Here is a 27,438-nt window from a genome sequence, read left to right as displayed (position 1 = left end):
GTTGGCTTTGGGGCTGAGTTTTATTTTCAGTCCAGTGATCGGATTTTAGAATTTGGAGAAAAGTATATCTGAAACACAAATCTTGAATCGGCATTCTATATTTCCATGGCAGACTGCGCAATCTGTCTTCTATTGAAGTTGCAAAGGGCAAGCACAGGTGATTCTCAGCACAGTTCATCCAAAAATTAGAAAGACTCTTTAATATTTTTGCCCACATTATTTTATTTGGCACAAGCACTGCCCTTTAAAAATTAGGCGTTTCCCCCACCCTATTAGTATTTTCTTACTTAAAAATACTTAAAAAGTCCTAGAAATTTCTAGTTAAGTTTCTCTGTTTTACACAGAGATCACACGGACACAGCATTAAAACACCTGTCTGGGGTCATGGTAGGGAGAAAGCTCGTTGTCTCCCCTATGGTCACCAGGAATTGACTTGAATGTCATTCTGTGGATATCCAGGAACGTCTGGAGCTATTCCTGAGGTAGATTTTTAACAACAAAGCTCGGCAGAACACAAAGCGAAAAATAATCATGACCGAATTAAATGGTGATATTACCAAATTTTAGCTTGTGAATAATGCCATGTTATCAGGATTGAAGAGGGATCCTCAGAAATGGGACCAAACCTTGAAATTCTCTCAGAGAACTGCATGCTATATAGAAATATACTGAATAGAAGAAGAAGGAAAATGGCCATGTGACAAAAAATGTCCCCTCTCTTGCCAGTTTCAGCAAGATAAAACAAAGATGTGAGCCAAGCAACAAGGTGAATCTAGTTAGTATTTCTGCTCTGGAGTCGGGAACATCAACTCCAGAACGGCTGGAGTTTCTCGTGGTTTGTTTCCATGCCATTTGCATGTCCTAAAGAGTAATCAGAACCAGAATTTCCCAGTCCTTGCTACTCCCTGGGGTCCCCAGCACGGACTATTTGAGGTGACGGGACCTGTCGAATGCATCCAGCTGGGCACATAGACATCTGGTCTAAAACCGATATTTTGTTGGGGTTTTGAAAAAGGTTCCTTGAAATCCAGACTTAGGAAGTGTGTCATTTTGTGTCACTCGGTGACTTTGCGACCAGGCGGGTCCTTTCTCAGTGGATGCAGTGGTTGCCATAAGGTTAGAGCTTTGTTTCCATGTTGACATTCCTGGGTCCGTCTGGGTGGGGCTCAGCTGGATTCTGACATGTAGCAGAGCTCTGTGGCTGCTCTTGGAACTTGGTTGAGCAGATGATGTATATGCTTCTCATTAGAAAAATGCCAGCAATAACTGCAAAGTAACTCCCATAAACTAAAAACTAGAGAAAAACAAGTAGAATTAATTAGACACACACAAAATATGACTGTGTCTATTATTGATAATACACAGTGGTGCTGTAGATTTGCTTGCATTATGAGATAACTAAGACCCAGGATCTTAATATGAGTCATTTAGATTTGCACAATACTTTCTTCTATCTTAGAAGAATCAAGTATGAAAGTGTAAGAAATGCAGTAACTAGGGGTACCTGGGTAGCTCAGTCTGCTAAATGTCCGACTTCAGGTCAGGTCATGATCTCACGGTTGGTGGGCTCGAGCCCCACATCGGGCTCTGTGCTGACAGCTCAGAGCCTGGAGCCTGCTTCGGATTCTGTGTCTCCCTCTCTCTCTCTCTCTGCCCCTCCCCCGCTCATGCTCTGTCTCTCTCTTTCAAAAATAAATAAACTTTTAAAAAATTAAAAAAAAAAAAAAACAACGCAGTAACTAAGAATGCGGGTTCTGGAGCCAAGGTTGCTTGGGTTCAAACGCCAGCTGACATCATCAATAGTGAAAAAAAACCCACTAAATCCCACTGATATGTGTGTATGTTTGCAGGACAGTGCAACGCCATATGTAATGTCCCCAAGGATGAATTTTAGATAATGAGGTTACTTCTTACATGCCTTATCCCCGCCTTTTCCAGATCCATAGGTAAAATGTGAGATTGGGCTGATTTCCAGTACCTCACTGGAGCAGGGAAAAGGAAATTGCTGACTTAAGCATTTAGCTAAGCAATTCAAGAAACGAAGGCTTGGCAGTGGTGAGGTTGACAAAAACCCTTTGCGATTACCTGGTTATTTTACACTCCCTGCAACACCCAAGGAGGAAACAGCAATCCTGCAGCTTACCTGAATGCTGATAGGCAGGTTGAGTCCTTTCTGATCTACTACGATCACTGTCATAATGGTCTGGATCACCAGGGCCACGAAGGTGTTCATTCCAAACACCAGGGCATAGCGCTCCACACTCAGATTAACTGCAATCTGAAATCTATCATTAAATGTTGAATTACATTTTTTGGAAACAAAGTACACGTGGGATTCTTACCTTTAAAAGACAGAAACTGAAGATAAATGTGGTGACTTGTTACCTGCACTTTTTGTCTAAATCTCCTCCAGTTTCGACAAAGGGGCAGAGCAAAGAAAGGGAATTAAAAAATACAGTTGAAGGAAATAGGAAAAAATTCCTCCTCTCCAATTTAATGCTTCCAGAAATGAAACCTAAATGTTCTCAGGTCTCACTCATAACCTGAGAATATTCCATGCTATCTGATTTTTGATACCTTTTCGCAGCGAATTTTTGTGAAAATGTAAGCACCGCCCAATCTACGGAATCGTTTGGAGCATTATTCTTTTTATTGTCAATTGTATTCACAGTTTCAAATTTTTGTAGGTGAATTATTTATTCATTGGAAGATCAGATCATGCCTGGCTATGCAGCTGAGTGAATCTGTAATGTATTTTTGATAATTTGATAGATTCTGTATCTTACAACTCTTGAATGAGTGGCAGATGTATGTTCTCGAGCGCTCTCCCTTGGAACAAAGGTGAAAGGCTTTGGGTTCTGAATATCCTTAAAATGAAAAGAAGTAATGTAATCCTACCTTAACAATGCCCTCACGTTAAAAAAAGAAACGTGATTCATTAAACTGACATATTTCCATGAAAAAAGTAAACTGCCAACAAACTTTCTTTCTTTTGTTCCATGATCTTTTCCCATGGTGCTTATATTTCCGTGTTTCATCAATTGCTTATCAAATATTTTTCACACATTAAAAACCAAAACTTAATACAGCTTTTGGTTCTACCTCTTTCCTGTGACTTGAAATTCAAATGTTTCCTATCTCTTTGGTTAATACCAAAGCTTATTTCCTACAGTCGGCTTTATTTGCACTTCTATATACATAACAAAACATTTTTCACTGTTAAAAAAAAGATTTCTGGGATATACAGTTTCTTATAATTGTTGCATCTACTTCTTTCAAAATACAACTTTTTATAACTGAGTATATTTTGCTTCACACAAAAGCATATGCCTACAATTACATAAACCAATGAAATCGGTCATGAAATCTACGTGTGATCATTCAAAATCAGGTTGCACCATACCCCGTGAGGGCAAATGGCTTGCAATAAAAATCACGACCTGACAGTGCATCATTGCTTTTGGTTTATGAACCCACAGAACTTTGTTTTTTCTCTGATGACTGACCTTAGCAACATTCAGAGGGCAAGCAGTTAAATGAAAACACGGCTTAATTGTGTCCAATTTAATATGTAATCAACATTTAATACTGCAATCGATTAAAATCCTTCTGAAATTCTGAAAGAAACTCTCGAAACGCAACAGAAGAGAGAATATGGCGTGGGTTTAGGTGTGGAGAGACACGGCTGGTGATACTTACGCTGCTATGGTTATAAGAAGCATATAGCTGGACTTGAATATTAAATAGCCAGCATAGCATACCCAGATGTTGGTTGTGTAATGCATGAGAAACAGAGAGCCTGCACTAATGATGGAGAAGATCGCTAGAGCCAGCTCTCCCAGGAGATCCCAGTTGACTTTCACAAAGCCCACGGCAAAGGCAGCCACGGCCCCTGGAAAAGAAACATTAAGGGAGATCCAACACAATGACTTTACACACAGGATATGTCAACATGCTCCCTTCAAAAATCCAGGTCATAGGTAAATCTACAAGATGAATATATGGCTTTCACACAAATAGTGTGATCCACCTAAATGTGGATTTATCTTTTTCTCAACCATGCTTTCTTCTGGCTTCTCCCTTTACCTCCTATTCTTCCAGTTTCAATTCGTATCTGCTACATGCCATGAACTGCACCCTGCAGAGGGGCCAGAAAGTTTCTTTACCACAGCAGACTGGGGTACACAGCACACAAACCACTCAGTGACTACAACAGGTGAAGGGCAGGGATAGAGAAGAATGAGACAGCTGCTTAGATAGTACACCTAGCCCATCCACACTTGCCTTTCTTTATTGTCTTTTTACCGTAAATTTTTTCAATGGGTAACAGATGTGTTGCACTGAGTAGAACCTTTTGGTCTTTATTAGTAATCTTAGTCCTTTAGTCTCCATCTCAGTGTCTTTGAGATCTGGCCTCATTTGGGTGAACTCGATATTGACTTATGGGGTTTAAGAGATTGAGTAACTAGGGCACCTGGGTGGCTCAGTTGGTTGAGTGTCTGACTTTTGATTTTGGCTCAGGTCATGGTCTCACGGTTCGTGGGCTTGAGTCTTGTGTTGGGTTTCTGCGATTCGGGCACTGTGCTGAGCATGGAGTCCATTTGGGATTCTCTCTCTCTCTCTCTCTCTCTCTCTGCCCTGACCCCCACTCATACTTGAGCATGCTCTCTCTCTCAAAACAAAGAAATAAAAAATAAACTTTAAAAAAAAGAGATTGAATAATTGACAGTAATCAGGGTTAGTCTTTATAGTTCTCTTTAACAAAATGAAAGGTATTTATTTTCAAATGACTAACGTTTGATTAATTCCCTTTCCACATGTGATCCAGGAAAGAACCAGTGCTACAAAGAAATAAAATTATTTTTTCGCCCTGAATTTGGAACATTGGGGAAATAATTTCAATAAACCAATTCCAGTGCAGTCCTGATTTGCAGGAATTAAGATGAGGCCTCCCGAAGGAGAGACAATAAGAGAACAGACACTCCATGAGTTTTCTGACATTTTTTGTAAATGTCAGGGTGTGGAAATCTCTTACTTCCTAGAAAATATCTTTAAAGTCTCAGTTGAATTTAAGTTCTCATTTACCAGGATATAAATATTTATTGTAAACTTCAAAGGCAGATTTCCTTCTGACATTAGAATCCTGACTCTCACATATATCCCACTTCTCACTTAGATCTCTTAAGAAAGTTACTTTTGGAGCTATCTGGTGTAGAACCTAAAACTGCTAAAGGTGAGCATGAGCTAAATCAAATCCTTTATTAACAAAACTCTTTCCGTGGTAATCCGGAAGTCATAAGAGTTTCATCCATTTTCTAAAATAATAAAATCTACTCACTTACATACATGGTGAGTATTTTCTTTTGGATATTAAAAACAATCCCAGAAGAACAAGGGGCGTTATTAGCACCTTTCCTGTGGATGAAATGGAATCTTAGGAATTTGGCTAGAATTTAATCATTTGGTGCCTAATCCTGAGCTCTCGAGTTATCCATTGTAACTCTACCACGTTAAATAAAAGTGTCATGGTCCTCTTTTTCTTTTTATCTCCTGTACCTTCCATTCCAAAAAAAAAAAGAAAAAAAAAAAAAAAGAAAAGAAAAAGAGAGAGAGAGAGAAGATTAATATGCTTTCTGAACAGAACCACTGTGGAGTTGAGTTTAGCAACTGGAGACATAAACTCAATGGGGGTAGCCCATCAAAGGAAGATAAATCAATGTTTACTTACCTCCAAAGGTTGCAACAGCTTCTACTGCCCCATTATAGATGAAAGAATTTTGGGATGGTGCCTTGTAATCCCACAGGATTTGAACATAGTTCAAAATTTGGTTAAAACCTGCTGTGGAAAAGGCCCACCACAGAGACCAGTAAAAAAGATGCTTTGAGGAGTAGCATCCCTTCAAATCTTGGAACCACTGCACAAAAACTCTCAAGGCGACATTTCTTGGCACCGGATTGCTCACCCGCCGACCCTCCAGGGTCCCTGAAATGGTGGGTATTTCTGAAGTGGGTTTCTCTTCGCCGCCTGGTGTGGGAACCTTGTAAGTTTCATCTAACACTGCGGTGTTGTTTGCTGGCTTTTGTACTTCTTTGCCGGGCTGTACATGAAAAAACATGCTCTTCTCAGGCATTGGTAGGAACAGGGAGAAAAGAAGGGCCACACAGACAGAGGCCAAGGATATGACGTTGAGGTGAAAGTACGACAGGCTGGCCACGGATACCAGGAGCTGGGCCAGCACCGAGGCCGCCGTGTAGGCCACCAGGGTGACGCTCCTGCAGTAGCCGCTCACTTTCTGGTAGTGCTCCGGGCTGACCACGCTGTAAATGTAGGCATAGTAGGCCACCTCGGTGGCGGTGACCATCCCATAGAAGAACTCTACAACCTGCATGGCCCTCACTCCCTGGCCAAACAAAAGCAGCAGCCAGGTGACGACGAAGCTGATCCCCTGCAGGATAATGACTGGCTTGTAGCGGACGTAGTCGGTGGCGATGAACACTGGGAGCAGCAGTGCCAGGTAAGAGTATGTCCAGATGGGAAGGATCTCATTTGTGATCTGTGAGGTTGAAAGATGGATCACGTGACCACGAGGCGCCAGGAAGTGAAAGAGATAGAAACCTTTTTAGGTAGTACATTGCTATAGTATAAGTGGCTCTCCCACTATCAAATTCTGCGTCCAGTTGGATAGGATAGTGTTCGTATTAGCGAAGAGCACAACAGAAAACTGATTTTCAAGGAAAAGACAGCTCCTCCCCCTTCTCTAAAACCAAACCAGCTTATCAAATCCCAACAAGAATATATTTGCTTCATGTGCAATCCGAACTCTTAAAATTTAAATAGTACGTACATTTGAGTTAAATTAGTTAACAATCGTTCAACAGACACTTCTGGGGTTTTCAGGCTCTTAAAATATACCGTCCCCTTCCTATTCAAAGGTTTTAACGTTAGACAAAGCAGCCCCAATGTTAGAAGAATCGGACAACCTTTACGTTTATTTGATCCATCACCACGTCATAAAAATCCATAGTCTGATGAGCTCACACGAAGACAGCAAAGACTCAATAACCTTGCAGAATTACAAAGTGGGAACAAGTAATGCACAGAAAATTCGGTGCCAAATTTGCCGGGCTCCTTAACCCTCTTCTCTCCCAATGCTACTGGTTGATCTCTGCTTGCTCAATTCTGGCCTCAATTTGATGTGGGCATCACACGGCTATCGTCCGAAATGCAGGGGACCTCAGTGATCATTCAAAGAAAGGAAAGATTGACCAAAGGAGTTGATCTTTGGGGCAGGATGGCTGTGGCAGAGACTCATTCGCACCAGCCTTTGTCCTGTGCCTCTCTGCTGTCTACAGCAACCTCCATGGGTCCCAAGGTCAATGATGATGAACAGTTCAGTGATTTGAAAGGCTAGTGGGACTGAGCGGCACCTCTCAGCATGGGTGCATTAACTGGTCTGTAGTGGTCACAGAAGCAGCCCCCAGCGAGTTCATTGGCTGGTTTTGGACCTGTCTTTGTCCTTTGTTTTGTCTTAGTCCTGACAGGCTTCCATCTGGACAAAACTGGAAACAGAGTCGCCCCTAACTGATATTACATCACCCCACAACAAGTTTGCTTTCCTGTCCTTCGCACCTCACCCCCAAATAACTAGCATCAATTAGCTTTCTGGGCAGAGTTGCCCACCCTGCAGTGTTTCTCATGGCTATGGCTGGAGCTTACAAAACCAGCCCACGGTAGCGCTCCCATTGGGTGAGTGCATTTTCTTGTTGCACTTGTTATAAAAAGGGAGGTGAACCTTTTACGTAAGAGAATTCCGACTTCAGGGGAAGCTAAAACTGGGAGATAAAGCTGTTAATGTCTCACCTGCTGGTTAATGGTTTTTCAAGACTAAGTGTCCTACAGAAATGATGCAATTCTTTACCAGATCCTGCTCCTACCTCGGCAGCCTGAAAGTTTCTTAGGACTGGATCCTGTGCCTGGCAGAGACTTTGCTTTAGGATTTGTTTAACAGATTCCATTGAGACCTGAAAGTCACCATGCGTTGAGACTAATGGTAGGACTCCACAAGAGTTAAGATAGTTATTACACATATAGCTATTACACATATTACACACATTGCAAGTGTGAGGAGGAAAGAGTAGTTTGAATAGTTGTATTAAATGACAAATACCATGAAAATAGGATCACTGAGGTCAGTGTGTTAATGTCTCAAGTTGAAAGAAACCCTAACCCAAAGTCCCGTCCAAATGCTGTAAAATTAAACCACATTAAGATATGTATATGTATCAATTTACCTCTGAGCTGGTCAGGTTTTTATCTGGTCCAGATAAATATGGGACTAAGAAGGGTTCTGAGGGTCTCATCATGGAGAAAAATCCAAATAAACACAGGATCACGGTGGGATAAATCCAGGAATGGCTCGGTGAAGCTTTGAAACAACCCATTGCTGATCAAATGGAAACAAAGCCAAAATTAGCTGATGGTTAATTATTTTTGGTATCTTGGATATAAAGAAAACCCAACTGCTAAACATTTTGTGAAAGGACAAAATTTCACCTGTCTGCAGTTGAAATGGAAAGGTGAGTGACGAGTAAGTGTTCTCAGATATTCCTTAGGTGTGCCAGTCAAACCCTTCTTTGTCAACGGGCTTGGTCCTCACTATTGCTGGGACAGGATCACGCTTCCCTAGTGTTCTCCATCACAAACATGATAACGAGTAGTTACTAATAAATGGTAAACAATGGGTTAATCAATGTTCGAGAGTAAGTAAAACATTGATTGGTGAATTACTGGTGTACATGTGGTAGGTGAAGTACCTTTCGGAGGTCAAATGTAACTTAATACCCATTTAGTCGATCAAGTTGCTACGAATCTGCCCACTATATTTTGCACCGTGACCGTGAAATCTTTAACACGTCGAATGGCACGTCTTTATTCACACATTTATCTATTACACTATCCCTTGATTAGTATTGTGCTTGACACATAACGGACACCCAAGATACTTTTGTTAGGTGTCTCCAATCTGAGAATTTATAATTCTTCAGTTAAAAAAAAAATTAAACCAGGTACAGATCCAACTGGCCATTTTTCCATGTTTCCCCCCTTTTCCAGATTGATGCTAATTTTATGTTGGGAATGAAAGGCATCGCTTTGTAGACTGTTATTCTGCTTTTCATTACGACTGGGTCCATTTCTTGTCTCAGTCTGCAGCTTTACACCCCTCAGGGGGGCAGGCAGCTCATTAACGGTTTATACTTTGTTCCTAACCCACAAATGAGATTGCTTGAAGTTCAAATTTCAGACAAAAAGTCCAATGGATTATCTGCAATAGGAGAATTCCTTCTTATTCCTTCCTATTTTGGATCAAGCTTTACTTACAAAATATATACATTTTTGGTGGCCTTAGATGAGGTTAAGTTCTCCGAGATAATTTATAGGGAGGAAACTAACTTGTTGTGAGCATGAGGCTTTTCTGCACGTTATCTAATTAAGTCCTAATAATAGCTGTAAAATATACACTATTTCCCCAAATTCCCAGGTGAACCTATGGGAGATCCAAGGTGTCCTACAACTGGCTTCAAGCCACACGGTCAAGATTTGAATACAGATCTCCCTGACTTATCTCTGGGTCCCTTCCCCTGCTCCACTCTGTCTCATTTTGGTGGCCCTATTTCACTGGGCTGCTGGTAGTAAGCCTACTGACAACCTCCCCTTGCAGTGAGGGGAGAAAGTGTTTTCACGAACACATTTGTCTTAAAGATTATGACTTACTACATAGAGCTTTCCAGGTCAATTGTAGTTTGAAAGTGGACCCAAGAGAGGGAAAGTAATGCTCACTCCAGAGGAGCAAGTCATTGAGTGAAATTCCAGGGATCCAGGAAGAGGAAGAAGGATGTGGGAAGGGCCTACTGGGTCACACCATGGGTCTGCCACCCACCCCATCTTTTCATAAGGTGACCTCAGACCGCTGCATGGTTCCTATCTGGAGTTACATGAGGGGAACACTGTCTGTTTATGTCAACAAAACCCTCAATGAAGCAGCGCAGAGACAATGGAAATCAGAATTTGGATGGGATCATAATTGCAAGCAAGGCTGACAACATGAAAATTTTGCCAAGAGCATACTGGGTTTGACTGCCCTCGGCCCTCAATGCTTGGGATTTATCTCTTCCTGAGTGGTTGCTAGAAGCTCCAGAGACCTGCTGGCGCCTTCTTTTTTTGTAAGTAATGTTCTCATGGAAAAGTCTAAAAGTCTATCAGAGGTCGGTAATTCTTGAGGCTTACCCGTTAGGGGTGATATCTGTGGACTCCACGTCTAGAATATTCTCTCCATCTATGTTGACCATGGATTGTCCACTGACTTCAAGTCGTCACCTTCATCTTCTCCATGCATCTCAGAGAACTAGCAGTGCTCTCAGGGCTCCCTGGGCTGTTAAGAGCCCTCTGGATTACCTGCCCCTTCGTCTCTTAACTGTTCTATTATGCTACCCAGCTGGACTTGGTGAGGAAGGTCACACAGAAAAAGACACTGTATGTCCCACTAGAGTGTAAGCAGGAGGGCGGGGTGTTTTGTTTGGTTGGTTCAGTGCTCTAAGCCTAGTGCCTAGAAGAGTGTCCAACACATGGTATGACTTGCAGAAGGAAGGGGATGAAGGTCAAACCTCGCCACTGAGATCTAGTAAAGATTTGTCCACATTTCCAGAATGTGCTGCTAGCTGCATCAGGTAAAGGTGAGGGAGGTCCTTAAGTCTACAAGCACCTTGCAGTTTAGTTGTGCATCTGTAAAATGGCGTCATGATGCTAACTACGTGTGTGGGCTTTCCATGAGCATCAGGTGCCTTGATATCTGCAAGGGATTTGGTGCCATGTTAGGCATAGGGTTGCTGCTCAAACGCAAGGAATTCCTCTTCCCTTTGCTCTTTTTCAGCTTCGAGGATCCACAGTGATTCTGGCTTAATGAGGAGAAAAGGAGGGAAGGTGTCTGACCTTAGCTGAAGATAATGGGAAATATCTGGGGAGCTCATCCCTGCATCCTAGGAAGCTGGGCTTCCTTTCCTCACTCCTTTTCAAGCCTCTGCCCCACAGAACAGCAAACACATGCTCCAAAGCTAGGTTTCTGGCCAGAGGAAGTAGAAGGCATCTAACCAAACAATAGCAGGTATCCATTAACCAAGAAGGACTGGGCAGAGGAGCTCAAGTTTCCTGGTTTAATGGCAACAGGAACTCCCAGACCCTTACCAAGGCCATGTCTTGCCTAGTGTCTATTCTTCAGGGCCACAGCCATCGTGACTGCCCGCTGGGAGACTTCTCAGAGGCGAATGGCTGTTCTTTCACCTTCCCCTACCCCAAGTTCTCTTTGTCTAGCACTAGCTTCTTTCCATAATCCTTTCCTACGCTGGTCTGTTAACAAGGACTGTGTGAACTTGACTGGCATATCAGATGGCCTGGGAGCTTCGTGGGTCAGTAGGTATGGAGGCCCAGGAATCTGTGTTTATACACCCAGCGATTCTGACACAGGAGGCCCAAGGACCACTCGCCCGTTACTCAACCCCCCAGGGACACTGGCTCCACGCCACAGCCTTGGATCTTAACAGGGTGGAGGGCGAAGTGGATGGAAACCGTCCAGGGAGCTTTTGCAAAACTACATGTAGACACATAAGACCCCGAAATTCTTTTCTGGCTCTCTAGGGCCGGAAGAGTCCAGGACAGGTGGAAAAATCCTGAGGCGACCGTGGTGTTTTGAATATGCCTCTCACGCTCTGTCTGCCTCGACCCACCAACCCTTTCATGTGCACACATCACTCCCTGTTTGGGACCCATTCCGTCCCATTCAGCCCAAATCTGTTTCTAGCAGGGACCCTGGAGTGCCTGTATCTAGCACTGAATCAACAGCAAGGTTCTGGCTCCTTCAGTTATCACAGCACACAGATGGGTATCTGAAATTCTCCAGCCCAGCATGACCTTTCACCCACCTTCTGAAGGCACCGATTTATTTTTTCTTCCTTATGTAAAAGCCCGCAACTCACACGGGTAAGATGACAACAATCTATCAGCTATTGTTCGCTGGCCTCCTGCTTCACACCAAGCTTCGTATCCGTTATTGTATGAGACACAAGCATTGTATTAGACATTTAATGATTGTCTCTAATCCTTAGAACGATCCTAATTATATACATTACATGTATTTATCTATAGTTATTGGATTTTCATATAACACAATAATCATATGCAGGTATTTGTTATATAAATCATAATTATTAGCTATAATTATGTGAAATAAATATACATATAATTATATAATATGTAATACAGATTTATTATATTTAATATTTTTTTAACTTTTTAAAAGCGTTTATTTTTTGAGAGAGAGAGAGAGTGCAAGCAGGGAGTAGCAGAGAGAGAGGGAGACACAGAATCAGAAGCAGGCTCCAGGCTCCGAGCTGTCAGCACAGAGCCTGATGCGGGGCTGGACCCCATGAACCGCGAGATCCTGAACCTGAGTCAAAGTCGACACTTAACCGACTGAACCCCCCCCAGGTGCCCCTAATTTATTATATTTCATATTATGTGTTATACAGTTGACCCTTGAACAACACGTTTGAACTGCATGGGTCCACTTACAGGTGGATTTTTTTTTTTTGATAAGTAGAGTACAGTACTGTAAATCTATTTTCTCTTCCTTATGATTTTGTTCTCTAGCTTACTTGATTGTAAGAATAGAGTATATAATACATATAACATACAAAATAGGTGTTAACTGACTGTTTTGTTATCAGTGAGGCTTCCAGTCAACAGCAGGCTAGTAGTAGTTAAGTTTAGGATGTTTATTATGTCAAAAGCTTACTACGTGCATTTTCAACCGCACAGGCATTGGCATCCCTCATCCCGATGTTGTTTGAGGATCAATTGTAATTCCATATTTTTTATATGTCTCTAAAATGTCGCCAATTTCTCAGACATGGGAATGGAGCCTCCTCATGGCTCATGGCCACTCCGCTAAGAAAGGTTAAGATTGAGTTCAGGATCGGGTCTGTTGGTGTCACGTTTGCATCTTCCCTCCACTCGGAGGGGTAGGCATCTCCTACTTCTGCGGCACCATTTTCACCTCCTGGACGCTTTCCTCTCATTTCCTCGCCAGGTGTCCCCAGAGTCACTGTCAATGTGGCCCCTGGGTTTCCAACCCAACAATCCAGGTACTGCCCAAATCATTCTCTCCTCCTGGAGAAACCTCTGGCTAATGGTCTCATAAAGTCTGGTGGTATTGATCACTACCTTTTATTTTTATCTTATTGAAGAGATGCTACTCTTTTCTGTCACCGAGACGATGATAGTGATCATCAGATTACACAGTCTATACTTTTTTATATTTGGAAAATTATCTGATTTTTTCCTTGAAGACTTTGTGAGGTAGACAGAGGAGACGGTATTGTCCTCATTGTATAGACGAGAAAATTGAGGGCCAGAGGCAGTCATGTTTGTGCAGGTTTTCACCTTTAATGAACATCAGAGCCTGGACTTTTTTTCCTGTACTTGCCTGTACTTGTTTTTTCCAATTTCAAGTTCAGTAATCTTACCCCTTGCGTGGAGAAGCCTGGTCATACCCTCAAGATTCCAATTCCTTGTTTGTTTTGGGAGAGTGTTTTTCAGGTTGTGGGTGTCAAGAACATTCAGTGAGTTGTAAACAGAATTATTTTTTTTTATGTTGCAGAAAAATATATTAAAAATCCAAGTGCACCACAGAGTGAGCCTATTTTTTTCTGGGCTTCGTTTGGGTTATCAACATATAAACATAGAGAAATGATCACACCTTATATTACATCTTTCTGTGGGACACAGTCACAGGGCTAGAAGTTGCACAGGAGGGGACGCCTGGGTGGCTCAGTCGGTTAAACGTCTGACTTCGGCTCAGGTCACGATCTTACGGTTCATGAGTTCGAGCCCCGCATCAAGCTCTCTGCTGTCAGCGCAGGGCCTACTTCAGATACTCTGTCTCCCCCTCTCCCTGCCCCTGTCCTGCTCACACACACTCATTCTCTCTCAAAAATAAATAAACGTAAAAAAAACTTAAAAAAAAGAAGTTACAGAAGAAAATATAGGACTAAATATTTACACATGTCCCTCAGAAGCATACCTGTTAACATCACAGAACACCTGTTCTGTCTCCAAAGCACTCAGCCTCCACAGCAACGCACCATCATGGAAAAGACTGTCCTTTTGCTACTTTTCCACTGATAATTAATTTTGACCCTGTAATATTATCTTGCCCCTAGAGAACACTCTAAACTTTCCTTCATTTCACTGACTCCAACTCAAGGTCGTGAATTGTATTGATTTTCGGACTTGATGCCTCTGAAAGCAAGATGTCGACCTTTCCCCTTTCTGTGCTTAAGATAATCCTTCTAAAAGTTGCTCCTGCAGTCATAATTCTCACATAGTACTCATATGCTCCATTACTATTTTTTTTTTTAAAGGCACAAGAACATTATTTTGGCAGGTGGTTGAAAGAAAATACAATACAAGGACATTCTCCAAAACAAAAGTCAGCTTATCGGACGATCGTGGCTTGAGATCTAGAGTGAAAATGCCAGAAATAACAAGAGAGGCTCAAAGCATCAGCTGCTCCTTCTGGAGGAAACTTGGAGCCATAGCTGAGTCAACCGCCGTACTTACCTTGGTTGGCGGGGCCGTGTGGGAAAGCGCTTCAGAGGGGGAGCTCTCACTAGCAGCAGCCGCTGGAAGAGGAGAGCGCTGAGCATGCAATTCGGCTTCACCCCCAGCTACAGCTCCCCCCCACCCCCCACTGCAGGGCGCCAGTGTTCTCCCTGCCCAGTGGACTAGAGAGCACTTACTTCCAACCAACTGCACCACCTCCGCAATTGCATCACATCATGTGGGCCCCAGTAGTAAATGGTCACGTGCACTGTTGGGGTTATCAGCCAGCACCTGTGACCTTGCCTGAGCTCTGGAGGCCACACTTCTGCATTGGGAAGAGACCCATCTAACTTATTTTGGAAGCGACACGCTCCTTTCTCTTTTTGGTGGCAAGAAAACAGTGATTATTTTTCATTAACGTCCACCAGGGACCCTTCAGCCAGGTCTGCAGTCTCTTCTCTCAGGTGCTACGTGGGGTCCGGTTCTGGAAGATCTCATGGTTTTCCGGCCACCTCCCTTTCTTCAGGGTATGTGGGATGCTGTAGCCTTCAGAATGAGAATCCCTTTGTTAGGGTATCTAAACCAACTTTGTTTTAAGGTGCTCAGAGACTTTTCTCCATCTGCTAAAAACTTCAAGGTTTACTTGTGTTTCAGCTATGATCAGGTTGGGCTGGGGCGACTTCTCACTAGTTTTGTTTTCATCTGCCTCGGAACAATGTCTTCTTATGCATCGTCTTACGTGTTTCCAGTCTCTTGATATCAGAGTTCATGTTTTTGTCTTCTCTTTCATTCCAATCGTTACCACATTATTGACCTTTCCCCACTCCTACTGTTCTTTAACCACAGCCTTAAATCTTTCCAACTGGCTTTTCCAAACGAATGTGCATAGCTTTACCAATAATCTCAAGCGTTCTTTGATTTATAATATTGTCCCTGAAATTCCCAACTTTCTTATATTGGCTGCAAAAGAATGATACTCGTCATTATCATTCTATGCTAGGGCGAAAAGGAAACTTGATTTTACGGTTGCCGGGATCCCATTTGGATCAGGTTGCAAGGTAAACGTAGCACTCCCATTTTCTGCTTGCTGAAGTCTACAGCCATCCACTTTGCTGTATTTCCTTCAGTTGGTTAACTTATCGACTCACTGTGTTAACGAAACCATTTCCATATTTGTGCACACAAAAGTTGTCACGTATTGTTTATCTGTGCCATGGGGGACCCCATTGGGTCCAGGCCAATGTGGACTTTATCCAGACTGCAAGCCCTGTCGGTGTCCTGTTTCCTAAACGATAGGCTATGCGTGTGCACCTGTAAGTATAGCTGTAAAAACTTTGTGGCCGCAAATATTTCTGAGTGTATATTTCCATTTGCGTAGAACAGGCAACTATTAAAAAGCAAGAACCGCAGACACTGGCCCGTGCTGGTGGGCTTCCTGGCTCCTTGGGGAGTGGACTGGGTGGACTTCTTAGCTAGGGGGACTCTAGGTGATCAGATTCCACCACCCACTTCGTGAAGATGGAATTCTCCCACAGCCAAAGCTTTCAGAGCTGTGAGCTCCCTGATGCAGGGGACAAGATGACCTAGTCCAAGTAAAGATTTTTTCCAAACCCCGTTTTCCAAAGGTTTCTTGTAACAGAGAGCCTGGAGTGTCAGGGACTTGGTCAGTGGAAAGGCATCATTTTATCAAATCCTCCTTCATGCTTGTTTTGAAGATATTGCCAGAATTAACTGAGGTGCCAACAACTGAGGAGAAAACTATCCAGAATACCCAGCCTCCACCGAATTCCTGCCCAGTACCCCCTATTAAACATTCTAGTCATCTCAGAGAGGATAGCTGACAAGTCAACTAGCATCTGAAAATGGGCTGGCCTCATTTTCACATTATTCTCCAGAATGTTTACTGCCATCAAAACACCAATTTCCAACAACAGAGCACCAGACTGATCATTTAAAATAACCACGAATCTTACAACCTCTAAATGTCAAAAGACTTGGGCAGCTGGTCCAGAGAGATGACATTTGCAAACAGTTTCACTCCCCAGGGTCCAAAGCCTTTTTAAAAACAGAGTTTGGGAGGTATTTGTTACACTTTCCAAAAACCCATCTTTCAGGTTTTCAACACTGCCGGCCCAAGCCCCCCACCAGTCAGAAGCAAAGCCAAGGTCTGATTACTGAAAACTGAAATGTATCCTTTTCACGGACAACAGAGCAGAACAACATCCTGAAGTCACGCCTTTCCATCTACTTACTACTTACTTACTAAAGAAGAGAATATAACTTGGAGCGAACCGTCCAAATAAGTCAAGGAGCCACAGCATGCTTGAATCCAGGCAAGTTGATGCTGGAAGAGTATGGGGAAATGATTCCAGGGAATTGCTTAATTACTGTTCCTCTGTTGAAAATCAGGATCGGAGGTCAGTTTCGCCCTACTGTATGTTAGGCTTCATCTTATTTAAAATGCATTTCCCTGACCTCTACTTCACTCCATACACAAAAACCAATTTGACATAATCAGCTCTAGAAACCACAGAGTACTGTCTAGAAGAAAACGTCTTTATGACATAGAGGTTGGAAAATGTATCACTGAAATGACATAAAGGACTCAGCTTACAAGAAATGAATTGATAAACTGGATTTCATCAAAAAACCGTATCTCCTTATCAAGAGATACCATGAGGAAAATGGAAGGGAAAACTACAGAGAAGACTTTACGACCACTAGAATGCCTAAGCACAAAAAAACTAGCAAACCAAATGCTGGCAAAGATTTAGAGCAGCAGAATTCGTACACATCGCTTGTGGGAAAGTAAAATGCCACCAACAACTCTTTGGAAAACCATTTGGAAATCTATACAATAATTCCATATACTCACAATAGTGAAAACACAGGAAGCAACCGAAATGTCTCCTAAACGGTGAATGGGGGTGGAATAAACAATATTGTGTATTTAAGCAACGAATGCTGATTTAATCAGCAACATAAGAAATGAGCTATTGCAAAACCTTGGTGAATATTTAAAAAGTTATGCTCTGCCAAAGAATCCAGGCACAAAACTGTGATTCCATTAAGGTATGTAAAGTCCTAAAGCCAGCAAAAAGTAACTTACAGTGATAGATACTGGATCAGTGGTTGCCTGGGGGGTTGGGGGGGGGGGCAGGGAGACAGTGGAGGGACTTATTGCAATAGAGCACAAGAACACAAGGGAACTTTCTGGAGTGATGGAATATCCTATGTCTTGATGAGATACAGATACATGGGTGTGTACAATTAAAAACATTTGAACTTAAAATCCATATTTTATGTTGTATGTAAATTATATTTCAAGTAAAAAAAAAATATATCGTACTTCCCCTCCCCACTCCCCAATCTTTAAAAGCATTTCGTTGTGGGGCACCTGGGTTGCTCAGTTGGTTGAGCATCCGACTTCGGCTCAGGTCATGATCTCACGGCTCGTGGGTTCGAGCACCACGTCAAGCCCCACGTCCAGCCCCACGTTCAGCCGCACGTCGAGCCCAACTGGTTTCTGGGCTGACAGCTCGGAGCCTGGAGGCTGCTTGGGATTCTGTGTCTCCCTCTCTCTGCTCCTCCCCTACTCCCACTCTGTCTCTCTCTCAAAAATAAATAAAGATTTTAAAAAATGTTTTTTAAAGCATTTCATTGCATGGGACCCTCCCCAGCCCTGGACTTTGCTTATTGTTGTAAGCACTAAGGTTTTTCCAAATTCTACCAGGGACAATTGGAAAACAGAACAGCATCTTTCAAATTGGGTCTGTCCTAGAAAATTTGGAACGGAAAACAGTGCCCACAAATCAAAACTAGGACAGACCACAAACTTTGTAAGTCTGGCTCCATAGGATACGCTTCAAAATAAAACAGAGGGAATCAGAGTTACCTGTTCCTTTTGTGTCCTGAGTTTATTTCTTTCCAGAACTGAATCCAGTTTCCTGCCTTCAGATTCGGCTGCAGCTCCTTCCTGACGTCCCCTGCTGGGAGTCCTAGTCTCAATGCCCACCCACCCCTCCGGGAGTCTAGAGTCCTTCAGAACTGAGCTGTCAAGAGCAATGGATTTATACACCAAAGCCCACCCCCTTCTTGAGACACTAGAACCCACCCTCTTCCGCAGACATCCTCTTTTGGAATCTCATCAGAAAAAAAAAAAAGGAGAAACCAATCTTTGTGAGACACAGACAGCTAGGGAGTTAAACATATCAAAAACACTCACCTGAAGGTTAGCACTAAAATAGTCTAGGGGCACCTGAGAGGCTCAGTCAGTTAAGCGTCCAACTTTGGCTCAGGTCATGATCTCACAGATGGCGAGTTTGAGCCCCGCGTCTGTGCCGACAGCTCGGAGCCTGGAGCCTGCTTCGGATTCTGTGTCTCCCCCTCTCTCTCTCTCTCTCTGCCCTTGCCCCACTCACGCTCTGTCTCTGTCTGTCAAGAATAAATAAACGTTACGAAATAAAAATTTAAAAAGACAAAAAGAGAAAAAAATAGTCTAATTTAGTTTCTCTAAAGTTTTGTATTAAGTGACTCAGACCCTCAGAAAACCAAGAAGCAGTACTACCTACTGTCAGCCATTCATAATCCTTTATGTATCCCCACCCCCCCCCAAAAAAAAAACCATAACAAAAACAAACACTAGGGCATCTTTGCTGAAATTAAGCAGTCCACACAGCTTCAAAAGGTGTGAATTAGGCCCATAGATTCAGTATGCAGACCAGAATAGTTCTGCTTTTGGTCAAAACATGGCAAGAGTAGATACAAGTGATCTTTAAGAGACAGGCTTCAGATTCCATTTTGTCCTATATGGTGTCATTCTGTTTTGCAAATGCATGAAACATCTGCTGATGAATTACTCAGGCCTTTCCAGGCTGTTTCTTCTCTGTTTGTCTGCGGTTAGATCAATCTAGAATCAGGTGTAGCTGGTGGGATAAAACTGGCAGACGGCTTACATGGCAAGTCAACTGACCATGTCTGGCCACTGAAATGCCGTGTGGGCAACTAGCCCAACATGTGCGGGTAGCTAGCTGTGTGGACCTGGCTAGGGAAAAAATTGTGCTGCAAGGAAAGACTATGCATAGTTTGAGCTATTTTTCAACTATATAAACTGTAGTAACCAATACCAATATGAAAAAAAATTTTTGTTTACTTTTTTTAACTTGCATTCATTTTTGAGAGACAGAGACAGAGCATGAGCAGGAGAGAGGCAGAGAGAGAGGGAGACAGAGAATCTGAAGCAGGCTCCAGGCTCCGAGCGGTCAGCACAGAGCCTGATGCAGGGCTCGAACTCACAAACTGTGAGATCACGACCTGAGCTGATGTCAGCCGCTTAAGCTTAACCGACTGAGCCACCCAGGCGCCCCTAATATGAAATAATTCTTGACTCCAGACACGCAAATGAATTCTATCTAATGAAGGGACAGACCTCTGCTCCCACCCCCATGGAAAACTGGTTTTACCTCTCAATATTGCTGATCTATAAATATACCCATTCTTCGGGTTTTTCTTTGATCTGGCGGTAACAGTATTACCAGTTTCCTTATTTATGAATTAATAAAACTTTTAACAAAAATTATCCTTTTCCAAAAATTATCTTTTCGTTCTTATTACCGTTCATCATTATCTCCAGCCTATCCAATTTATTCCTCTGAATCTAAATGATTTGCTAATAGTTGTTAATTACTGAATATAGTATTTAATGTTTTGACCTCTCACTGCAGACCTTCCCAGCTTTAGGCTTCTCTTTTTCATTCCTCTCTCTCTCCAGGTTTGGTGGCCGGTGTGGTTCAGCGACAAGCCCATGACTTTGGAGTCTGAAGCTCAAGTTCCACCTCCCCCACCCTCCTCTCCTAACCCCACCCCTGTTTGTGGCATGTACTTATAACCTCCCTCAAGTCTGCTCTTAAAATGTGGATAACCACACCCACCTCCCACTGTTGTCTCCGGAACTGCTCAATCTGGTTCTCCGCACACATTACTTGCTCAATAAAGCTTCCTTCCCATCTGCCTCCGGCAAGCCACAGAGCAAATTCAACCAGAATGAACACAGCTTGGCACTCATAGTTCAGGGAGAGTGACTTCAGAAAAGGTACACAGTAAATAACTTCACCTCAATTCATTTGAATATTTCTCCTTGAATTGGATTCACCATTACCCAACCTTGAGAAACCACTGACGATCTCTGGCCAACAATGACTGAGCAAACTCGGTATTTTTGCCCTTTTCAGCTACTACGAAGACACATTTGGAAGTTTGTTATGTTTGGGTCTTTTTAAAAGATGTACCTTACTGAAAACACCCCTTTCTGCCTTAGGAAATACAAACGTGTTCCAGGCTTGGTGAGTACTTCCAGAAAACATTTCCTTTACCCCTTGCACACGTTAAGCACCCACGCCACAACCACAAGCCTTTTGCACATTTACAGCAGCAACACTGACTTGCCAACTAATTGCTGTGCATGTTCTTTCATGAATTAGGCCTCCTTTCCAGAAATATCATTGTAAGGTACGGTTGTGTTTTCCTTTAATTTCAATTAAGGTAGTCTCAGTAGAGGGCGGGGGGGGGGGGGGGGGGGGTTGCGGAGAGGGCTCTGCCCTTCAAAGTTCCCGGCTGCTGCTTCCCTCACCGGGAGCCCTGTCTCCCTTCTTGGACTGGGATTTAGAATTCTGGGCTGAAGTTTCTTTTCGGTGAAAATCTGTGCACGCGGGTGTAACCATGGGGGATGCTGGCCCTTTCCCAGAGTCGTAGTCTTAGTCTGCTTTGCAGATGGCTGAAAGTGAGATTCTCGCCAGACCCACTTGGGTGAGCCTTCAGCACCGAGTTGGCAGGAGAGCGCAGGGGCCGCGCAGCACGAGGCAGCCCGGGGCGCGCTCGGGAATCCCGGCGAGTCCCAACCCGCTCGCTGCAGCGCGGGGACGCGTCCCGCCCGCGCGGCCGCAACCGGGGAGAAGGGGAGCGCTGCAACCTAGGGGTGATGGTGTTTCGGCCAGGAACTCGCCTCCCGCACAGGCAGTCTTACCTATAGGAGGGGGCTGTTGCTCGCCAAATCTCTCACATCCCGGGAGAACGAGCCCCCAGGAAGGGCCCCCTTCGGCCGGGAGGCCGTCCCTTTGGGTCCGGCCAGGAGCTGAAGGTAGGGGCCGGGGAGGGAGCCTGCCACACACGAAGCCCCGAGGCCCCGCCCCACGTTTTGCATATGCTAATTATAAGAGGAAACTCTGAGAAGTAAATCTGAGGTCTGAGGGCCAGCTCATACCTGCTACACTCTGTACCCCAAAAGAGCAACTTTTATAACAATAAAAGTATTATCCTGATACATCAGTGTGATAAAGCAGGATGAACTGAGTACAGTGTGGATCTATTTACAGATAGATCCTTGCCTATAAAGCCATTTACGTTTCCCCAAATCTTGTGAGAGAGGAACAGCTAGGAAGCCCATTCTACAGATGAAGAAAGCGAGGCAGAAGGTAGTGGGAATAGTAAACGGAGACGTCTGGATTCTTGTCTGGGCATCCCGGCTCCAGAGCTAATGTTTATAATCACGGTGCTCTTTTATTCTGCTTTATTTTTCAAGGTTGTGAGATGGCGTGGTGTTCTTGCCCTTTGAGAATTTGAACAAATAGTTCAAATATTAAGTAGTTTTTGTTAAGCGGAGGTTGTTTTAAAAAGTTCTCGTTGATTAAAATGGAAAAGAAAATGTTTTTGTTATCTTTTGGTAGAAATGGAAAGCCCTCCCCAAAGATTAATACAGTCTGATTTTAAGGACTATGACTGGAAATGAAACTGATTAAAAGTCCTCCAGGCGTTCTGGGTCACTGTCCTGTTGGCTTGGATTTTTCTATTCTCATCCTTCTATGATTTGTGGAAAATCGATGTATAAGTTACCAAGATACACCTTGGGGATGGGAGTACCCTGCTCGTTGTGCAACAGAGTGCCCTTGTACATTGACTGCCAGGCCCTACCAGAGAACCCTGGAATTTTCTTAAAGGTCGAGGGTGTCATAATTTCCTCCCTACCTCTTGCCAAGAGAAGACCTCATTTTGGACCTTGAGTTTACCTCTGTGTTTCTCTGATAGCCCTTGGCCATAGTCTAAGTCACAGAGAGATGATGAAGAATTCATTCATTTGAAGGGACATAAACATATTTGCTGATTAGGTGACCTGAGGTCCAGATTTGGTTCTGTATTATCCAGTGGTGGGAGGGGTATGGGTGAGGTCATAGGCGATAAGAGACTGGCCATGTTGATAACTGTTGACTTGGGTGGTGGTTCTTAGGAATTTATTGTACTGTTCACCACTTCTGTTTATGTTTGGCATTTTCCATACCAAAAGAGTTAAAAAAATCATTTCTTCACGAAGAAGCTGTTTGTTGAGTATATATTATATGCCGGATGCTGTTCTAGGTGCTTGAGATAGTCAGCCAGAGAATGAGAAATCTTTGCTTTGTAGAACGTACATTTCAGTTGTGCATGGGGTGAGGTAGAGAGGACAGCACAAGGTAAACAGGAGAAATTCCTGAATCTTATGGTATTTTAGAAAGTTTCAGGTGTGCTGGAAAAGAAAAGAAAAAAAAAGAGTTGCTATAAGGATGTAGAATGATGCAGGAGAGGGCTAGGGTCTGAGCACTAGGGTGTGCGTGTTGGACAAGCACATATAGAAGATGTAAAGGAGTTACTGGGAGGAGGATGAAAACCTGGGAGAGGAAAGTTTATTAGGGAGGATCAGGTGCTCAGTTGTGTCAAATGCCACTGGGATCCAAGGGAAAAACCCCATAGACAGTGTCAACTTCTCACTTGGTCATCTTACCCAGAAAATGAATGGAGAGTCTCTCATGTTGGTACTCAACATCATGGCGGCAATGCTATTCACAAAAAGTTGACACAGGAGTGGAGAAAAGGCGACCGAAGAAACATGACATGGGATGCTGTTTGGTAATGAACTCTCTCTTGCGTGCGCGCTCTCTCTTTCTCTCAGATATGAACTTTTGGAAGGCAAAGGCTTGCTTTTCTTTAGATCTCCGGTGCTGGCCTAAATACGTGGCCTAACACGGCACTTACGTATCTGCTGGATGAACGAGTGAGGAAAATGGACATGAAGCGATGGAGTGAAACAATGACCTCCCATGTGGGGTGTCCAACACTTACAACCAGAATTCGGTTGCAAACACAGACATCGGGAGGTCATCTGTAGGAAAACACAGGAATTTCCCTCAATGAGACTGACAACCAAAAGTTGGGGCTCTACCCCTCCACCCCCCCCCCCCCCCCCGATTTCTATCTTTGTTATAGAATCCATTATAAGACATTATAGGACTGATCATCCATTAGTTGATTAGTCGCTGTACTGGCCTCAGTCATGGGAAGGTACACATCTTTATAGAATGGAAAGACACATTAGAATAAGCAGATTTTTTTTTTTTATTAAATAAGAGTTGCCTTTTTTTTTTTTTATAGAGACATAGAAATGGGAGGAAGTTAGTGAATGTACAATAGAAAAGTTGACCAAAAGTGATTTTTTGAAGAAAAAGAAATCTTGGCTATCATGGTTTCACTTTACCAAGCTTATGATATAAATCGATCTTTGACACGGGTGGCTGATGTCGCCACAATATAGGTGGTTATTCATCTTTCTTTCAAATGGAGACGGGATTACACGGGTGACCGAGAGTACGCGCTTCATGGTACCTTCTGGAAAACCCAGGGTGAAGAAACTGGTGTCGTCATGATACCACACTGGAGGGAAAGAGCCAGCTCTGAAACCTCAGAGCCCGAGGACAGCATGAGTAGCTCCAAGACATCCAAGGACACAGAACAGGAGCAGGCGGCCGGAAGGACGGAGGGAGGTCTTACGCAATGCTGCGAGCAGAGCCCCGGACAGCTCTTGCCCTGGAGGCAGAGCCGCCCGCCCGCCCGCCTAGCTGCAGCACTGCCTCTTGCAACAGCACTTCTGCTGACAACAGCACTTCTGCTGGCAGCAGCCCTTCCCGCAGCCACACGAGCCGCAGCCACACGAGCCGCAGCCACACGAGCGGCGGCAGCAGCAGACCACGGGGACGCTGCAGCAGCCCCCGCAGCAGCCGCAGCAGCAGGGACAGCAGCTGGAGCAGCAGCCCACCCGGTAGCACCGGCAGGTGGTGCAGCTGCCGCAGCCGCCGCCGCAGCCACCGCAGCCACCGCCGCAGCCACCGCAGCCACTACTGCAGCCGCCGCAGCCACCGCCGCAGCCGCCGCAGCCACCGCAACTTCCACAGCCACAGCACCCCATGGTGTCGGCAGAGAGGATTCAGGAGAGGGGAGGAGGGAGACTCCAGAGGTGAGGGAGGTCTGGTGCCGCCTTCTGCAGGGGGAGGGGCTTATATATCCTCTTTGGGACCCCACCGAGGGCACGTGGCCACTTCCTTGTTGTGGTTTCCACCAGGTTCCCTGGCAGAATGTCACAAGACCCTGAATGTATTTCCTCACCGAGCACCTCTGACTTCATAGGATCGCTTGTTTTCACATTCACCTCTTCCTCAAGTTGTGCTTCTAATAATACGACGCGTTTCTCAGATGTTTCATCTTGTTTGAATCCAGCAGCCTTCAAGTGCAAGTAAGACACACACACACACACACACACACACACACACACAGAGTCTCACGTGGCCAGAGCTCATCTGTTTGGTGAGCATCAGGATCCCTTGGTGCCAATGATTATCTTTTCCTTGGTTGCACGGGGCCCCTTCTCTGCTTGCACATGGTCTTTGCTGGGTGCCGGGGAAGGTGGGACCCCATGTGCAGAAGTAAAGCACCCACATTTGTCTCTTTTCACGTGTCAGAAGTTCTGAGGCTAAAGACTCCAAGAGTTTCTCTCATTGAGTTTCAGATTCACTTTGTCCTTGGCTCATGGGTCCAAATATGGGAAAGTCACTTGAAAGGGATTGCTCTGGGGTTGGAGAGTTTGTGCTGATTTATTTCAGCATGAGCTTCCCACGCCAGCTCATGACTCCCTGTGTTCTGTGCTCATGGGATAGTGGACAGAGCCACGTTGGCTCCAAGGCCCAGAGAAAGCCATGGTTCCTCTGTGACTCAGTTTCCTTAGTTTAGGTTAAGTTATGTCTACTTTATTTTTTAATTTATTTTTTTAAAGTTTATTTATTTGAGAGGGACGGAGACAGAGCAAGGGGGAAGGATCAGAGAGAGAGGGAGGGAGAGAGAGAGAGAATCCCAAGCAGGCTCTGTGCTGGCAGCACAGAGCCCAACGTGGGACTCGAACTCATGAAAACGTGAGATCATGACCTGAGCCGAAACCAGGAGTTGGACGCTTAACAGACTTAGCCACCCAGGCTCCCCACTTAACAATTTTCTTAATAGTATTTTCTTCCCTCTGGCTTATTTTCAAGTAAGAACATGGTATATATTATACATGACATACAACACTTGTTTAATCGATGTTGTATGTTAACATGAGGGCTTCTAGTCAACAGCAGGCTATCAGTAGTGAAGTTTTAGTGGAGTCAAAAGTTATATGTAGAGTTTTAAATGTGCGGGGCTCTGGCGCCCCAATCCTGCATTGTTCAAGGGTCAACTGTATATAATTTAATCCTGCCTAGATTCTTGTTGTCACACATAAAATGATCACAGCAAGATCTTGACTATTACTTATTGGGCTTCCTAGTAAATATGGGAAACTTACTTTTCCACTGTAGCTTCTACTTCTAGCTTTTCTAGAAGAAAAACTAACCAGGAGTATACAATATATAATTCCACTCCAGGTACTTTGCCATGTTTAGTGTCGGCACAGTCCTCAGAGGTAAATGCCATTAGCAGTTCTGGTTCAAAGGGGTCAAGGTACATGCTGAGTGTCACATCTGGGGTCTGAGCCAGGATTCCAACTCAGCTCTGCCTCACTCTGGCGGAACAGAGCAAAGGGACGATCATGTCCCTTTAATTCTAAGATCTGCTCTGTGTGCTCAGAACCTACAGCTGACATCTCCAGGCTCTGTTTTTCCTTTCAGTTATAGCTTTGAGGTTTGACATCATGAGCAATGGTGACAATTACCTCCTATCATATTTAACATACGCTGTGTAGAACAAACGGTTACTTGAGTTTTCTCTGTGGGAATGCCTGCAATGGCTCGCACCTACTCAGTCACGCGTCACTTCTGAAGGAGTTCCCGTGTCTCCTTACTGCTTGGGTGCCCTCTGCAAATGTCACCGTAGGTGGCAAAGCCTGGGGGAATGGCACATGACCTTTGTTTTCATGACCAAGCTTAATTTCTTGGTTGTTTTTTCATACTTTGTAGTATACCGTAATCGGTCGCTAACAAAAATGGTACTTACCGAACGCTACCTCGACACCACTGTTTTCCTCACCTGTGGCCTCTTGGAAGATTTCTGCTCTTATTCAAGGCTCAATGAAAACATCTTCTGTGTACCATCATTGCCCACAAAACATCACTCACTCTTTCCTTCCCACTTTTTTTACTCGTTTCTGAGGTCTTCGTGTCGCCTTCTCTGCGTTACTGCCCCGACTGAGCTCCTTGAAGTCTGGGATCATATTTGTTTCTGTTCGCATCCCGGTACCAGGAACACAGAAGTGAATTGATACAGGGGCAGGCTGGTGAGAGTTGAGAATGGTGCAATGGACTGAAGGTTTATATCCCGCCAAAATGCATGTGCTAAACCCCTAACCCCCATTGTGATGGTATGAGCAGGCGGGGCCTTTGAGAGGCGATTAGGTCATGAGGGTGCAGCTGTCATGAGTGAGATTAGTCTCTTATAGAGGGACCCCAGGGACTTCCCTC

At 44.1% G+C, this 27,438-nt stretch overlaps 1 protein-coding gene across 5 annotated transcripts; it reads right to left on the bottom strand.

Moving 5' to 3' along the window:
• Nucleotides 1-224: 224 nt before the first annotated feature.
• SLC19A3 (solute carrier family 19 member 3) lies at nt 225-27,263 on the bottom strand. Of its 5 annotated transcripts, none has more exons than XM_047868689.1 (6): nt 26,975-27,263; nt 8,293-8,444; nt 5,729-6,554; nt 3,700-3,892; nt 2,144-2,285; nt 225-1,294 (listed from the first exon to the last, which is right to left on the bottom strand). In XM_047868689.1, exons 2-6 carry the CDS (start codon nt 8,440-8,442, stop codon nt 1,118-1,120), a joined length of 1,488 nt encoding a protein of 495 aa, XP_047724645.1. In that variant the 5' UTR covers nt 8,443-8,444; nt 26,975-27,263; the 3' UTR covers nt 225-1,117. The 5 variants fall into 5 exon arrangements, with proteins under 5 accessions (XP_047724645.1, XP_047724649.1, XP_047724647.1 ...); XM_047868693.1 differs by having other exon boundaries at nt 27,008-27,263; XM_047868691.1 differs by lacking the exon at nt 26,975-27,263 and adding an exon at nt 21,675-21,787.
• Between the last annotated feature and the right edge of the window lie 175 nt (nt 27,264-27,438).

This window comes from Prionailurus viverrinus, chromosome C1, assembly GCF_022837055.1.
Source record: "Prionailurus viverrinus isolate Anna chromosome C1, UM_Priviv_1.0, whole genome shotgun sequence".
In the NCBI taxonomy this organism is placed as follows: domain Eukaryota; kingdom Metazoa; phylum Chordata; class Mammalia; order Carnivora; family Felidae; genus Prionailurus; species Prionailurus viverrinus.
The sequence above is the reverse complement of the archived record's forward strand: the minus strand, read 5'-3'. Positions and strand labels throughout refer to the sequence as shown.